The sequence below is a fragment of the Sphaeramia orbicularis genome, chromosome 8 (genome assembly GCF_902148855.1).
Source record: "Sphaeramia orbicularis chromosome 8, fSphaOr1.1, whole genome shotgun sequence".
NCBI lineage: Eukaryota > Metazoa > Chordata > Actinopteri > Kurtiformes > Apogonidae > Sphaeramia > Sphaeramia orbicularis.
In genome coordinates, this window is record NC_043964.1 from 34,574,103 (window position 1) to 34,591,776 (window position 17,674).

Consider the following 17,674-nt stretch of genomic DNA (forward strand, 5'->3'; position numbering starts at 1 on the left):
CAATGCTGCAGCAGATGAAAGTGTTTCCACATTCACTAAAGAGTCTGTGAACGTCCAAATGGGTCATATCTGATGTTCATGAAAATCTGAGAAACTGCATTTCACAACAATTATTTACATGTATTAACAGGAGAAACATTTTAGATCAATAGATGCTTTTGGTCACTATATATGACATGAATTTAATTAAAATTTTAACGGACTCAAATGCATCATAATTGCATGTGATTGAAAAGTAAGTAAAAGAAATTAATAAATGATATTCATCAGTGCTGAATTATACGAGATTATTGTGTATGTATGTTAATTGTCTGATTATATTTTGTTATTACATCAGGAGTTTTCTGCAGACGTACAGATTTAAAACACTTGGACAGTAATTGCAGATGCTTTAAAGTCATAAATATGCAAAAAATCATGAAGCTTCAAGGAAAAAAAACATTCTCAAATGCACCACAGTTAGTGCATATAGTCATTTACTAAAAATCTCAAAAAGAGAAAAAAACACTGCAGTGACAGCACTGTTTGAAAGAGATGGTTTGTTTGTTTGAAACATGAAAAAATATTTATTAATATCAGTTTTTATTCATTATTGTCTTCTCATCATTTCATACAATAAACCAGCATTTGGGATATATTTTAGACTGAAGACAATCCTCAAAGTCATGTTTTGGTCAAATGTTTCTCCTGTTATTTTTTCTTCATGTGAAGTCGACTCTTTAGTTCTAAACATTTCTGGACATAATATTTAGTGGAAACTGTACAAATGTGTTGTGAAACTCATTCATGTACTTCTGAGATAATATTGTTTTACTCAAACCCTTAATGTGTGTGTGCACAGGTTTTTATTCAGCTGCTCCACTGTCTTCAGTCACTGTGCTCACGAGCACAGAAGTAAACAGCAGAATCGTCTGTTGTCAGACTGGTGATTTCCAGGTACTGAGTGCTGCTGGGAACATTTTCAGTCATGGTGAAACGTCTTTGGAAAGAGCTGCCATAGAGAGGAGAATTATTGCCTGTGTCCATTAACCCAACCCATTCCAGAGCTTGTCCTGGCCTCTGTCGTATCCAGTGGATGTTGTTGCTCGTCATGCTATAACCAGAAATGACACATGACATCTGCACTGTGTCTCCAGGTCTTTTCACCTCAGAGGATGACTGGTCCAGTTTGATCTCACACCAAACTCCTGTAAACAAAGAAAAAAGGAATCAAATACACTGTATCACAGATTAGATATTTAACACAGAGTCATTTAAATGTGTTCAAGTAGATGATCCTTTTACCATGTATGTGAAGTATAAACACAAATACAGTCCATGTGAGTGTATTTTCCATTATGAATGATGATCAGTTCTATTTAGATGAAAAACTCTCCCAGTTGTTCTTTGACAAATGCTGTGAGAGTTGATTGTGTTGCATTTATAAGCAATAAAACTTTGCATAGACCTCCCCCTACTGGTATAAAAGGGAACAACTCTGCTTGTTCTCATAAGTAATCGATTCCTTCAGGAGTCCTGAAACATTTTGCTTAATCCACTATGCCATGAAAAAAACAAAACAAAACAAAACAAAAAAAAAAACAAAGGTTTGGGAACTGATATCACATTAAAAAAAAAAAAATAAATAAAACACAAAAAAAGGACAGAGAATTAATTATTTAAGAACTGTTTTAGGCCTGAGCTAAAATGTATCTGATAACTTAAAAAAAACACCAAAAAAAACATTGTTCTTTTCTGCTTTATATGTACTCTTTATTTGTTTCAGGAGTCATGTGTATTAAAGTCTGGATGGTTTGGATATTTGTGCAGATCTGTTGGTGTTGGTGTCACTGTGCACTGACCTGTTTAAGCTAAATGTGTTCTTTAAAGCATCATATACTTTAAGTCTTTATAAACTGATTCAGTTTGTATATATATTTCAATCTTATATTATATATCAATATTATATTTTATCATATATTTATTATATTATATTTTATATTATATTATATATCAATATTATATTTTCAATATAAAATTTTTATTAACGTGATCACTGCATTTACAGTTAAACTTTCCATCTAACATAAAAAGTCCATAATTTAAATGATGCAAATGATTGTAATTCTTTCCATCACAAGCAGTGGTTGTCCTTTACTGATGTTGGTGTAATTATCCTCCTCAGTTCTTTTCTACCCTCTAATGTTTTAAATGGACATCTGCACTTTGTTTTAGTTCATTTAACAGAATTAAATGACAATACAGTAAATAATATAAACAGATTTATCTGTGGTTTCACCCATTGCATTCTGGGATACAAGTGTGTTGAATGAATGAATGAATGAATGAAGCAAAAAATAATTGTTCTATTTATTTTAAAAATGTATTGTCAAGTCTTTCTCTGTATTTTAATCATGATGTGTTATTGATACATTTAGAAGCTGAATTCAAAGTTAATAGTTGAAGCACTGTTCCTGATGAGTCTTATGTCAAAATATGGAAACATCGATGCACAACTTAAAGCAAACCCACAACTTTGTCATAGCAGCTATATAAAATATAAACACTGTATGTGGAACATTTCACTGTACGTCCAGTGTTTAAAGTCTTTTGCTTTAATATGGTTAAGTTGAGTGACTGAGTAGATGATGTGTGATCTCAATTCAGAGACAAATTGAGAGAAGTACATGCTTTTGGAGAAGGTCCATGTGTTCTTTGTTGTAATATCATGAATTTATTTTGCTTAGTTTGGTGACAAGAGGAAATGACAATTATGATCCATCTGTGAGATTCATGATGTTTTCTTTACTTTTATGTTTAGTCAGAATGAATTAATGATACAGGTGTTTGTATCAGAGGTGCAGAAACTCCAGTCACTCTTACTCTAAAGCACAATAATCAACAACTGACTCCTCATTTTTCAGTAAACTGAATATAGGAGTACTGTAGGATTTTGTACAGCCTCTGAAATAACTCCAGTCACTGTGGGTGTCGAGCACAATAATAAACAGCAGAATCTTCAGTTTTCAGACTGTTCATCTGCAGATACAGCTGGTTTCTGCTGTTGTCTCTGGAGATGGTGAAACGGCCTCGAAATGTTTGGGAATAGTCAGTGCCACCCCCACCAGTACTGATACTTGTGATCCACTCCAGTCTTTTTCCAGGAGCCTGTCTGATCCAGGCCATGGCATAGCTGCTGAATGTGAATCCAGATGTTGTACAGGTCAGTCTGTGGGATTCTCCTGGTCTTTTCCCTGCAGGTCCAGATTCAGTCAGAGTCTGACCATCAACACCTGTGAAAAAAAAAAGTCAGTGTCTATGAACGGCTTGTTTTTTTTTTTTTCTTTTTTGAGCTACAACATTCTCTTCAGACTGGTGAATATCCTGACCTGCCCAGCAGATAGTTAAGAGCAGCAGTCCTGTCCTACAGTCCATCATGTTCAACTGTTCTCTGGTATGAGTCCTGCAGTCAGATAAGTAGAGGTAGAGGGCTTTGGAGTTTTGCATTGACTCCACCTTTTTGGAGGAAAACAAACTTAAGTGAACTTGTTCTGTGATTAAGATCCATTCATTATTTTTTCATTTTTGAAAAAGTAGAAATATGGTGTGTTAAATGTAAATGTTTTTATATATTTTATTTTATTTTTTGAACTTTTGAAGTCATTATCATTTAGTAACAGCTGTTACTTGTCTTTACTTTTACATTTTTAGCTGCAAAAAAACAGTACCATGTTCAAACTGTTGGGAAATGTTTCTGTATGAATTACTGTGAGATATAAAAAAAACACATTCGATAATTTGTCAATTTTTTTTTAAAGATAAAACAATATTATTAGTTATTTTCTTCTTGATGACATCTTCACATTACTAATATTCCTATATATTGTGTTTTCACATTTCCCAAACTCGAAGCTGAGGTGAAAGCATCATGCACTCATATTATATGATTTATACAGCTCACGTTGTTCATAGTTTCTCTGGTATTGCAGTGGCTGCTGGGTATTTGTGCAGGTCTGTTGTCATAAACAGCTGTGTCTTCAGGCTGCAGATTCTGTCCACTTATCGTCACTCTTCCAGCAGACATGTCTCTGCTGAAGCTGAATCAGCCAACCAACAGTAAATCAGACAGAAACATACATAAACCAGCCAACCAGCAGTAAGCCACATAGAAAGACATATAACCCAGGTCAGCAGTTAACCACACACCTTAGCAAATATCTTATATCTTATTCATCTACAGTACCATTAGTAGCTAACTTTGCTTCATTTCAATTCAGCTGGCTTTTGCTAGTAATATCAAATGTTTTTTAACATTATAAAAAGTTCCATACCTCTATACTTGGATTACTTTTCAGCCTCTTCTTTTCTCTGCTTCTAAACTGTGCAGCTAAGGGCTTGGAAGGCCTTTTCATGGTGATAAATTCTCCAGCCTTTGCCTGGATGCTTAGTTCAACAACACCTGTCTGACTCTGTCACACACACACACGCACGCACGCACACACACACACACACACACACACACACACACACACACACACACACACACACAGTGAGCACTGGGTCAGGGAGTGTTCACCTGAGAAATTACAAGGGGGGTTGTTGTTTTATTTTTTCATTTCTTTGTTTTTAAGATAGTTAACAAGAAATTACCACATTATCAGCACTAGTATTTCTTTGTTTGCTGTAATTGTTACGTCTATTATTTTATGTTATACTGGCGGTGCCCCCTCCTGCAGTTGGTGCCTGAGGCAACCGCCTATGTGGCCTATGCCACGAGCCGGCCCCAAGGGGTGTTCGTCTTCGTCTCCTCTAAATCCAAATCACAAGCTGTTGTTTCATCCATTGCTCACGTCCGCTGCTGTGTTTGTGTTCCGGTGCCTCACTCTGCTCCTGCATGAAACCGGTACGAGCTGTCATGTGACTGCCTGGCTACATCTGATTGGTGGCGCGGAGTCAAACGCAGTGGTGAAACGCGGTCATGTGAGTTTTTGGTGGAAGTCTTTCTAACAAAACAAAACAAATGGTTCACGCTTTAACAAATGACAAAAAGTAAAAGTAACGAGCGGAATGTACGCCATTGTAATGGAGCAGAAGTAGTGTTTCTTCTTCATAAATGTACTTGAGTGAAAGTAAAAAGTATGTCATTTTAAAAGTACTCTTAAAAGTACAATTTATGTAAAAAGTTACTTAAGAAAATGTAACGGGTTAAATGTAATGCGTTACTACCCACCTCTGACTTTAAGTACAATATCAACTTTTCAACATTACATTTTTATTAACGTGATCACTGTATTTGGAGTTAAAGTTTCTATTAAACATTAAAAAAATCCATAATTTAACTGATCCTAATGATTGTAAGGTCCTAGTGTTCTTTGTTGTAATATCATGAATTTATTTTTGCTTAGTTTGCTGGTAGGAGGAACTGACAGTTATGATCCATCTGTGAGACTCATGATGTTTTCTTTACTTTTATGATTAGTCATAAAGAATGAATGACACAGGTGTTTGTATCAGAGGTGCAGAAACTCCAGTCACTCTTACTCTAAAGCACAATAATCAACAACTGGCTCGTCATTTTTCAGAAAACTGAAGATAGGAGTCTTGTAGGATTTTGTACAGCCTCTGAAATAACTCCAGTCACTGTGGTTCTCGAGCACAATAATAAACAGCAGAATCTTCAGTTTTCAGACTGTTCATCTTCAGATACAGCTGGTCTCTGTCGTCATCTCTGGAGGGGTTGAGACCAACTTCGTATGACACAGAAAAGAAATTGCCATCACTATCAACAGCACTGATGTAAGCGATGAGCTCCATTCTTTTTCCAGGAGCCTGTCTGATCCAGGCCATGGTGTAGTTGCTGAGTGTGAATCCAGATGTTGTACAGGTCAGTCTGTGGGATTCTCCAGGTCTTTTCACTGCAGGTCCAGATTCAGTCAGAGTCTGACCATCAACACCTGTGAAGACAAACAAGAAAACAGTCCATGTCTTTAAGATGCTTGTTTTCAATGTGGAACATTCTCTTCAGACTGGTGAATCTCTTGACCTGCCCAGCAGATAGTTAAGAGCAGCAGTCCTGTCCTACAGTCCATCATGTTCAACTGTGTCCACTGTTCTCTGTCGTCCTCTCTACAGTCCAATAAGACTGGGTGACAGACAAAACGCTTTTGCACTGACTCCACCTTCAGCAGACATGAGATGTGATGTTTTCTGATGCAGTGCAGACACACGGTTTAATCCCAGTAGTCATCACATTTGGTTAAATTATATTTGGCTGTTTTTGTGTTATGTTAACTGTTGTGTAAGGAGCTACATATCAGTTTTTATTTTCGTTACTATGAACTGTCTTGGAATTTGTTATTGACACACATGTGAAGTGCCATCTTGATGTTATATTGATTAAACATTATTTATATGTGATGGTTCATTAGATAGTTTTAAGCAGACTGGTTTTGTGTCTTATTTACTTACTTACTTACTTTACATTTAACCATTTCTGTCATTCTGAAATCTTTTGGCCAGTGTAGCGTTTGGTAGAATGATGGTATATTAATAACTAATAAATAAATAAATAAATAAATAAACCACACACTTTCAGAATGTTTTTGTAAAAATCATATTATATTTTATAGTAAGCCATGTCATAATCTTAATTTTGTACAGAATCATATTTACATGTCATTGTCACATATTTTTTCATGCATCTTCTCTTTTTTATTTACTTTTATTTATTTTTATGGACTTTTTTTCCAGAAAATGGCAAAAAAAAAAAAAAAAAAATATATATATATATATATTTAATTTATTTATTTATTTATTTATTTTAAATTTACCTATTTATTTATTTTCACATTTTCATATCACATTTCAGAGCCACAAGACTAAACTATTTAGTAGTGCTAAATAAATATTCAGAACACTGTGAGTTATGGTACATTGGTAAACTGATCATCACATCACTACTGTGGTCTGTCAGGGTTTTTATGCAGCTCCTCCACTGTTCTGAGACACTGTGGTCACGAGCACAGAAGTAAACAGCAGAATCTCCAGTTGTGAGACTTGTGATTTCCAGGTACTGTGTGCTGCTTGGAACATTTTCAGTCATAGTGAAACGACTCTGAAAGGAGCTGGCGTAGGTAGTAGACCCTGCATTCATCCTCCCGATCCACTCCAGAGCTTGTCCTGGCCTCTGGCGTATCCAGTGAATGTAGTAGCTTGCCATGTTAAATCCAGACATGGTACAGGACATTCTGACTGTGTCTCCAGGTCTTTTCACTTGAGGGGACGACTGATCCATTCTGATCTCACTCTGAACTCCTGAAAGAAAAAAAAAAAAAAAAAAAAAAAGCCAATAAAAATAAGAAAAAACATTTTTCATAACCCATCAAACTTGCACACAATAAAAAGAAAAAAAATATTCTACTGTACCATTAATGCTGATTATAATCATTAAACCCCAGATAACTGTAGCTTCCATTATGGCAGAAAGTGCAGGTTAATACTTTCTGCTCACAACAAATAAAATTCCTGGTTGTTGTGACTCAGATGAATTCACAGCTGCTGGAACAGTGTTTATAAAGCAGCAAAAGTTTGCATAGACCTCCCCCTACAGGTTCATATGGGAAACATGCATCAAGTGTATTCATGGTGGTGTGCACACTTCACAAGTCAGTGGCATTTCTATACAGACCTATCAATAAACAAATAATGGCCTATATCCCGTTTTCCATCAGACCATTTTCTGAACCATTTAATCCTCACGACAGTCATGGCCTGGACATGTCTGCAGGGCTGAAATATGAAGACATAAGACATTTTTACTGTGTCAGAATATCCAGTGTTTACACAGTATTGATCACATTTTCCTTCAAACTAATTTCGCTTCAATAACAAATGTAAAAAGTAAAATAAATCAAAATCAATACTGTATAAATACACATAAACACTCATGATCATTAGTGGTCTCAGTGTGTATGTAAAGAGCTCAAGTCAAATTACTATGAAATAATGTAGAACACTTATACATAAAACACAGATTGATAAAAGCTGCACTCCTGTCCTATAGTCCATCAGATGAAACTGTGTCCACTGTTCTCTGTCGTCTGCAGTCAAATATGTAGAGATGGATGAGATCAGTTTTGGATTGACTCCTCCTCACAAGGAACAACTCAAGTGGACCATATCATTATTATTATTATTATTATTTTTTTTCTTTTATCTGTCCCTATTTTCTATTATGGAGCTGATAAAGACTGGTTTCCTTATACTGATTATTATATTATACTACTGTTATTATAGATTATTATTATACTGATTGACTGCCTTATTGTCATTCGATCAGTGGTACATGATAGAACAAAATATAGTTACCCAAGTTCGGTTTGTAGCATAGAGGATAAAGGGATAAAATCTAAAATAAAACATATAAAAGGCAAATAGGGTAGAATAAAAACTACCATAAAATGTGCAAACAAAATAAAAAAATAAATAAATAAATAAAATAAAAAAAGAGCAAAACTATAGGTTAAAGTGATGATGCATGTAGCAACAACAATGAAACAATGAAACAAAGTGGCATTGTGACATATATATATATATATATTTATGTGTCCTCAGATATGTCAAAAAGAGGGCATCTTAGATGTGTCCATTAATGAAGTGAATCAGTAATTGAACTGAAATTGAGTAATATTGTTGAAAGTGACCACATTAAATCACAGAGTACAAAATAGTCATGTGGATGTTTTTGTGCATTTGTTGAATGTTTTTCATGTAAAGTGTTTTCAAAGCCTTTACATGCTTCAGTGCCTCTCATACACAGATCAGTGTTTAGTTTTTGTGTAGCCTTATTAAGTCACTGTGTAGCTTTGGCACAGTAATAAACAGCGGTGTCCTCTTGTTTGAGACTTTTCACCAGTAAAGACACAGTATTTTGGGAAGTGTCTTTGGTGATAGAAAACTGGCCTTGGAGACTTGAGGCAAATACAGTGCCCGTTCCATCGTCGATGTGTCCGATCCATTCCAGTCCTCTCCCTGGTTTTTGGCGAATCCAGTGCAGGTATGTGAGAGCAGCTCCTTGGACTCTACAGGACAATGTGACTGATTGTCCAGGTCTGCTGACCACCGGCTCTGAGGAGGTCAGAGTCTGGGCCTGAGCAGCTGAAAGAGACACAGAGTTTAGATGAAGGGAAGTCAACATCCATCCTTCTTCTTCCTCAGCTCGACTTCACTCACCTGAAAGAAGAGCCAGGATGAAGACGCTCTGTACAAATGTCATAGTGGGGACTTTACTGAGTCTGCAACAGCAAAAGTCAACATGAAGTATACATATAGAGCTGGTAGAATAGGAGGGGAGTGTGCACCAGTGAGTGAATTTGCATTTTACCAGAGGTTTTGAATATGCAGTACTAGAAGGACCAAGATATGAGAGCATCAGTCATTGAAACAAAGTGTTTGACTCTGAATGAGAAGTAAAACAGGCTGAAAGAACGGCAGAAAAGAGGTTTATTTTTTCTCATTGCACATCTTTCCCACCAGGGCTTGTGAGTGTACTTTTGAGACAGTGATGTGTGTGACAGCATGTGTGTAATTGAAAATAAGCAGCACTATCAGGTAGTAGTAACTTGTACTTTATTATTAGAGTTAAAACTGAGCATTAAAAGACCCAGTGCTACTTTTATGTGGCAAATTATTTCTTCTCTCTATTTAACCTTTCTTAAGTGATTTAAAACCAATTATATTTTTATCCTCTGTATTTTGCATTTTTTAAGTGTATATCAGGTATTTTCCTATATTTAATTTGCTGATCATGTAGTTGTTCATTAAAACTCAGATTAAAGTTGAGGGTTCACTACGGAGCCTCTGAACATTCAAATAGGTCATATCTGATGACCATGAAAAGATGATAAACTGCATTTTCCACCAATATTTACATGTATTGACAGGATTAGTGGATCAACAGACATTAAACAGTTTAGATCAGGAGATGCTTTTGGTCACTAGTGGATGTTTGGGTCTTTATGGGTTAAATCCAGACTAAAATATTGTGGCATGTTTGCCGCAGTGCATTATGGGTAATGGGTACTATGTTGTAAATGTGTTATTTTTATGCTCAAAAATTCAGCGGGGTTATTGTGTTAGTACTAGTTTTGACTTAATATGTGTATGGCAATGCTTATTGGACTTTTTGTTTATTTTTTCTGTATTTTTGTAATTTGTAAAGTTGCACCCTGAGTGAGAGCCATCGGCAGAGCAATGGCTATCCTGCTGTGATCATTCCAAGATTGTTCTTCCAGTCTATCAAAATTAAAGGCACAACTTTTGCTCTTACATGACACTGAACTACCTTCCTGTCCTGCTTCCACCTATGCTACAATATTATAACAAAAAAGACAACACTGAAGAAAAAGTGACTTTTTCAGGAAATATATAAATAACTGAGTATAAAAACAAGCATTTCCATCCACTGTCATTAATTCCAATTCTTGATCCAAGTTTTACTGGTGAAGCAATGTTGTAGAAGATGACGGTGTTTCCATGGTAACTACGGAGGCTCTGAATGAACCAAATCGGTCATATTTGATGACCATGAAAAGATGACAAACTGCATTTTTCACCAATTATTTACATGTATTGATAGGATTAGTGGATCAACAGGTATTAAACATTTCAGATCGGTAGATGCTTTTAGTTGCCAGTGGCTCTTTGGGTCTTTAAGGATTAAGTGTGATCAGCCAGTTTGGGCATGTTTGTGAGAAAGTGGCAGTAACAGTGTGTGATGTGTGGATCAAAGTAAGTTCTCATTCACTCAGTGAGTTGTATTGCATGTTCTGTAAGTGCAATATACAGTAGTGAAAAGGGGTTTTGGATAACCTACACATTTGTGATATATTGCGTTAACAGTCACTCTTATGTCATTGAGGTCCGTTTTGTTTCATTCGTCAAACCCACATGCTCCCCTCTGCACATGCTCTGTTCTATCGAGATGAGATCTGGATGTTTCAGCAACATAATGAAACACAGATAGGTCATGACATGTTGAAACTGTTAAGAATTTGTTTTTTTTTTTTTTTTGGTTTTGTAAAACTTTTCATGTTAACAATAAATAATAACAATTAAAAAAAAAAAATGCTTTTGTTTGTGCCTGTCTGATGCAGCCACACATTTTAAAATGCAAAAAAGATTTTTCTACAAATATTTCATGATAATATTTGAGCTTGTGTAAAATTGTAAGGATGTTTTAAAACTATATTTACACAATGAGGAGCACTACAGGCTCTTTTTAATGCAATATAACTTGTACATTTACCTCAAACACAACCTCATGCAAAATAATATTTAACATTTAATAATGTATTTTCACTAATCACTCACTCTAGTGGAAATTCATGATTATGGAACTGACTGTAATGTCTGTGGATGCAGGAGACAGCAACTTGATATTGACAACCCACTAGTGTTTATATAAAATTACTACTACACTATCATTTTTAAGGATTTTGTACAGCTGCTTCACTAACTCCAGACACTGTGGATCACGAGCACAATAATAAACAGCAGAATCTTCAGTTTTCAGATTGTTCATCTGCAGATACAGCTGGTTCCTGCCGTTGTCTCTGGAGATGGTGAAACGGCCTTGGACTGACTGGGAATAGTATTTGCTACTATCACCAGTATCAACAGTAGCAATCCACTCCAGTCCTATTCCAGGAGCCTGTCTGACCCAGTGCATCCAGTGGCTACTGAATGTGAATCCAGATGTTGTACAGGTCAGTCTGTGGGATTCTCCAGGACTTTTTACTGCAGATCCAGATTCTATCAGAGTCTGACCATCAACACCTGTAAGACATAAACACAGCATCTCAGTGTCTACAAACTAGTACATTTTTATTGAAAATGTTATCACAGCAGTGTTGAATATCTTCACCTGTCCAGAAGACAGTTAAAAACAACAGTCCTGTCCTATAGTCCATCATGTTAAACTGTGGGTCTGCTGTTCTCTATCGTCCTCTCTGCAGTCACATAAGTAGAGGTGAAGGACATCAGAGTTTTACATTGACTCCTCCCCACAGAAGGAACCGATAGGCATCGTGTGTAGTCCTCCATGTCTGAATTTGGGACATTTGCAAAACATCTGACTTGGACACATAATGTTGTGGGTAATGTGTGTGGTAATGACCATCTCATGAATATTTACTGTACAAGTAGTTACCAAAAATGCTAAAACTGTGCATGAACTTATTGTTCAAAGAGTTACAAAAACAGTCAACTGAGTTTCAAGTCTTTTTAAAAGTAAGAGTAAGAGCTTAAAATTTTAGAAATACTTTCTATGCAGTTCATGCCTACAGTGAATTATGTCTTTTTTCGAGGAGTGAAATTACAATTTAGATCTAACAATGATGATTGCATAATGGTAAAAGACTAGGCCCTATGAACAAAAAAAAAAACAACTGGAAAAACTAATAATTTGGCAGCAAAAAGTAATTAAATCAAGATTGAGAGTTGTTAAAAAAAAAAAAGTACACTGACTGTTGATGTTTCAAATGTGATTATTACTTGAGATGAGAAATCACTGATTTGTCTCAAACTGTTCAGTAAAGGTGCAGACATTTGTAAATATACACATCTAAAAATATGATAATTATTGTATGAGTGTTAGCAGTTAACAAAACAAAAAAAAACAAAGACAAAAACAAAAACAAAAAATACAGATGTTTGGGAACTGATGTTAAATTACAAAAAAAAAAAAGATCAACTGATATCTTAGAAAAACATTGTTCTTTTCTACTTTATATGTACTCTTTATTATTTTCAGGGGTCATGTGTATTAAAGTCTGGATGGTTTAGATATTTGTGCAGATCTGCTGGTGTTGGTGTCACTGTGCACTGACCTGTTAAAGCTAAATTTGGTCTTGAAAGCACCATTTGCTTTAAGCCTTTATAAACTGAATCAGTTTATATAGACTAACTATGGTCACGATGAAGAGTGGAATCTGCGTGTTTAAATTTTGTACATTTACTAAAAATTCATTTTCTTCCAAATGAAAAGCTCAAATGACCAAAAAAATCATTGTATCATGAGATTGTAACTCTTTTGATGCATGTTTTTAGTTTATATATAAAAATTCTAGCTGAATCAAAGATGTTTGTGTATGATGCTAAAGAGCTCCACAGATAATGATTTTCAAAGAAAGAATCAGTTGAAGATTAAAGAGAGGAATGTTTCATGATGAGTTCATTATATTACATACAGGGTATAGATTTTGTACAGCTGCTTCACTAACTCCAGTCACTGTGGCTCTCGAGCACAATAATAAACAGCAGAATCTTCCGTTTTCAGACTGTTCATCTGCAGATACAGCTGCTCTTTGCTGTTGTCTCTGGAGATGGTGAAACGACCTTGGACTGACTGGGAATAGTACATTTCGCTACTGTCATAACGGATAGCAGCGATCCACTCCAGTCCTTTTCCAGGAGCCTGTCTGATCCAACCCATCCAGCTGCTGCTAAAGCTTAGTCCAGTTGCTGTACAGGTCAGTCTGTGAGACTCTCCTGGTCTGGTCACAACTGGGTCAGACTGTGTTATGCTCCAGCCTTGAACACCTGTTAACACCAACACAGCAAACACCAAGAATGTTCTCATTCTGTCAGCCATGTTTACAGTGTGTTTAAAGCTGAAATCCATGATTCTGCTTTAAATAGAATCTGTACTGGACTCTGCGGACAATTTGTTTACAGTAGCTCCTCCTACATCAGATTCATAGTGAACCTACTGAATAATAATGAGATTATATAGTTTTTTCTTTTGTTCAGACAAAAGAAAAAACTATATTTACATAAACAGAAGACAAAATGAACATCTTTAGCCTTAATAATGAGATTATTTTAATATGAAATAAGAAGACTTTCACCTCCAACACAGTAAATAGAAGTGGTGAGAATATTATTTACCCTCAAAGACATGAAACTATTTTTGTTGTGACTTCCTGTATTTAACTATTTCTTTATCACTGTTTATTCTAATATTTCTCTCACCAATTTTCCTTTAATTTATTCACTAACTGTGTAGATGTTCATAAAGGTGCAGATTAAATTCAATGGTTAAATTGAGAAGCAACATATATGATTAATTTAACCTAAATAAAACCTTCTACAACTACTGTTATTTGTCAAACTCCATGGGTTTTACTGGTGAATCAATGCTGCAGCAGATGAAAGTGTTTCCACATTCACTAAAGAATCTGTGAACGTCCAAATGGGTCATATCTGATGTTAATGAAAAGCTGAGAAACTGCATTTCACACCAATTATTTACATGTATTAAAAGAATAATTGGTTCAGTGGTTATTAAACATTTTAGATCAATAGATGCTTTTGGTCACTACATATGACATGAAATTAATAAAATTTCAACTGACTCAAATGCATTCAATTCATAATTTCATGTGATTGAAAAGTAAGTAAAAGAAATTAATGGATGAGATTCATCAGTGTTAAATTATACAAGATTATTGTGTATGTATGTTAATTATCTGATTATATTTTGTTATTACATCAAAGACTTTGCTGCAGACGTACAGAGTTAAAACACTTGGACAGTAATTGCAGATGCTTTGAAGTCATAAATATGCAAAAAAATCATGAAGTTTCACGGAAAAAAAACATTCTCAAAACTGAAATGTGAGACTGGAATTGAAAATGTTTTAATTCTCATCAACATGCACCACAGTTAGTGCATTTAGTCATTTACTAAAAGTCTCAAAAAGAGAAAAAAAAAAACAAAACACTTCAGTGAAAGCACTGTTTGAAAAAGATGGTTTGTTTTTTTGAACCATGAAAAATTATTCATTAATGTCAGTTTTTTTTTTTCATTATTGTCTGGTCATCATTTCATACAACAAACCAACATTTGGGATATATTTTAGACTGAAGACAATCCTCAAAGTCATGTTTTGGTCAAATGTTTCTCCTGTTATTTTTTTCTTTATGTGAAGTCACCACTTTAGTTATGAACATTTCTTGACATAGTATTTAGTGGAAACTGAACAAATATGTTGTGAAATTCATTCATGTACTTTTGAGATAATATTGTTTGACTCAAACCCTTATTGTGTGTGTGCACAGGTTTTTATTCAGCTGCTCCACTGTCTTCAGTCACAAATACAGTCCATGTGAGTGTATTTTCCATTATGAATGATGACCAGTTCTATTTAGATGAAAAACTCTCCCAGTTGTTCTTTGACAAATGCTGTGAGAGTTGATTGCGTTGCATTTATAAGCAATAAAACTTTGCAAAGACCTCCCCCTACAAGTATAAAAGAGAACAACTTGGCTTGTTCTCATAAGTAATTGATTCCTTCAGGAGTCCTGAAACATTTTGCGTCATTCACTCTGTTATGACAAAAAAACAAAAAACAAAACAAACAAACAAAAAAAACCAAAACAAAAACAGAGGTTTGGGAACTGATGTCACATTAAAAAAAATAAAACATAAAAAAGAGAGAGAGAATTAAATTATTTCAGAATTGTTTAAGGCCTGGGTTAAAATACAACTGATATCTTAAAAAAAAAACATTGTTCTTTTCGACTTTATATGTACTCTTAATAGGTTTCAGGGGTCATGTGTATTAAAGTCTGGACAGTTTGGATATTTATGCAGATCTGTTGGTGAAGGTGTCACTGAAACAGTCCTGAAACATTTAGTTCACTGTGGTATGAAAAAAAACAAACAAAAAAAAAGCAGTTTGAGAACTAACATTAATTAAAAAAAATAATAATAAAAAATCATTAGGAACTGAGTTTTGGGAAATGATGCAAAAGAAAGAAAGAAGAAAGAAAGAAGTGAATGTAATAATTTATTTGATTTGTTTAGATTTGTTTTAGACTTGACTTAAAATTTAACTGATTTCTTAAAAAAAAGTTCTTTTCTACAGTATATGTACTCGTTATTTCTTTCTGGGGTCATGTGTGATACAGTCTGGATGGTTTGGGTATTTGTGCAGGTCTGTTGGTGTTTGTGTCGCTGTGCGGTAGCGTACACAGTAATAAACAACTGTGTCTTCAGGCTGTAGGTTTTGTGCTGTAATAGTTACTGTTCTGGCAGATGTGTCCCTGCTGAAGCTAAATTTGTTCTTAAAAGCATCATTCTGGGTTAGGCTTCCTCCACCCCACATGTGGGAAATCCAGTCCATTGGTTTTCCTTCACGCTGTCTGATCCAACCTGTTGCATAGCTGTTGTCAGTCAGAGAATAACCAGAGACCTGACAGCTGATAGTCAAAGTGTGTCCAGGCTGCAGGACCACTGAGTCTGGCTGGATCAGGTCTATACTGTACACACCTGTGGAAACACAAACCAACATTATTTCCATCATTCATCTGACTGATACATGTTTACCATGTGTTTAGTAAAGTCACAGTTTCTCACAGGATCCAGATGCCAACAGCAGTATCAGAGCTACAGAGAACATGACTGATGATGAAGATGAACTGAAGGGCTCTCCTCTGACTGACACAAACACACGTCACTTCCTTATAACTAAAGTACAGTTACACATTTACATAGATGACACATTCTATATTTGCATATTACTGAACACATACTTAAATGGAAGACACATACACCATTTATTGATGGTCACTTGTATTAAATCTTAAGGCAGTTTGAATTTTATTTAAAAATATATGCCTTATTCACATTCTTACTATTGTTCATTGATGTGCTATGTGTGAAGATACCACTGCTGAAAATGTTTTATCATGATATTATAGGTGCAATTTATAGTGCAATGGACAAACTTTGTAATATAGTACTAGTTATTATATACCATAACATATGTTTTCGACTGGTTTGCTAATATGAAATATCATTTTAATCTCTGGGAAGTAGGTTTTTGTACAGCTGATTCATTAACTCCAGTCACTGTGGCACTCGTGCACAATAATAAACAGCAGAATCTTCAGTTTTCAGACTGTTCATCTGCAGAACCAGCCGGTTTCTGTGGTTGTCTCTGTGAAACGGCCTTGGACTGACTGGGAATAGACAGTGGTGCCATCAGTACCACGGATTTAAGTGATCCACTTTGGTCTTTATCCAGGAGCCTGTCTGATCCAGTGCATGTTGTAGCTCCTGAATGTGAATCCAGATGTTGTACAGGTCAGTCTGTGGGATCCTCCAGGTCTTTTTACTGTAGGTTCAGATTGTATCAGTCTGACCATCAACACATGTAAAGTTTGAAAAATACATCTATTCATATAGTTACATCAATGAAATGTATTTTTCCCGAAGTGTTAAGTATACCTTCACCTGCCCAGCAGATAGATAAAAGCAGCAGTCCTGTCCTGTAGTCCATCATGTTGAACTGTGTCCTCTGGTCTGACGTCTTCTATGCAGTCACATCAAGGACTTCAAAGTAAATCTAAATGAAATATGTTTTTATGATACAACACCCCTTTTTTTCCTCCTTTTTTCCCCATGATTCTGAGGTAGATTGAAATAAAATTTAGAAATTTAATGACAACTAAATTACATTTAACCAGTTCTGTCATTTTCAAAACTTTTGGCCAGTATAGCATTTGGTAGAATGATGGAATGATAATAACTATAACAAAAAAAAAAAAAAAAAAAAAAAAATGTCAAAGCACATACTTTCAGAATTTTTTTGAAAAGATTATATGACGTAATATAGTAAGTAAAGTCATA

The 17,674-nt window shown here is 35.1% G+C and overlaps 1 protein-coding gene and 2 gene segments (V, D, J or C); all 3 read right to left on the bottom strand.

Moving 5' to 3' along the window:
• LOC115424836 (uncharacterized) overlaps window positions 1–17,674 on the bottom strand; it is a 353,136-nt gene that overhangs the window by 134,892 nt on the left and 200,570 nt on the right. The window lies entirely within an intron of this gene.
• Window positions 1–17,674, bottom strand: part of LOC115423875 (Ig heavy chain V region 914-like) — a 243,074-nt gene that overhangs the window by 117,143 nt on the left and 108,257 nt on the right.
• On the bottom strand, window positions 6,813–7,495 carry LOC115423848 (immunoglobulin heavy variable 1-46-like). The segment is given in 2 exon segments: window positions 6,813–7,293; window positions 7,405–7,495. Coding segments are annotated over 2 exon segments (480 nt in total).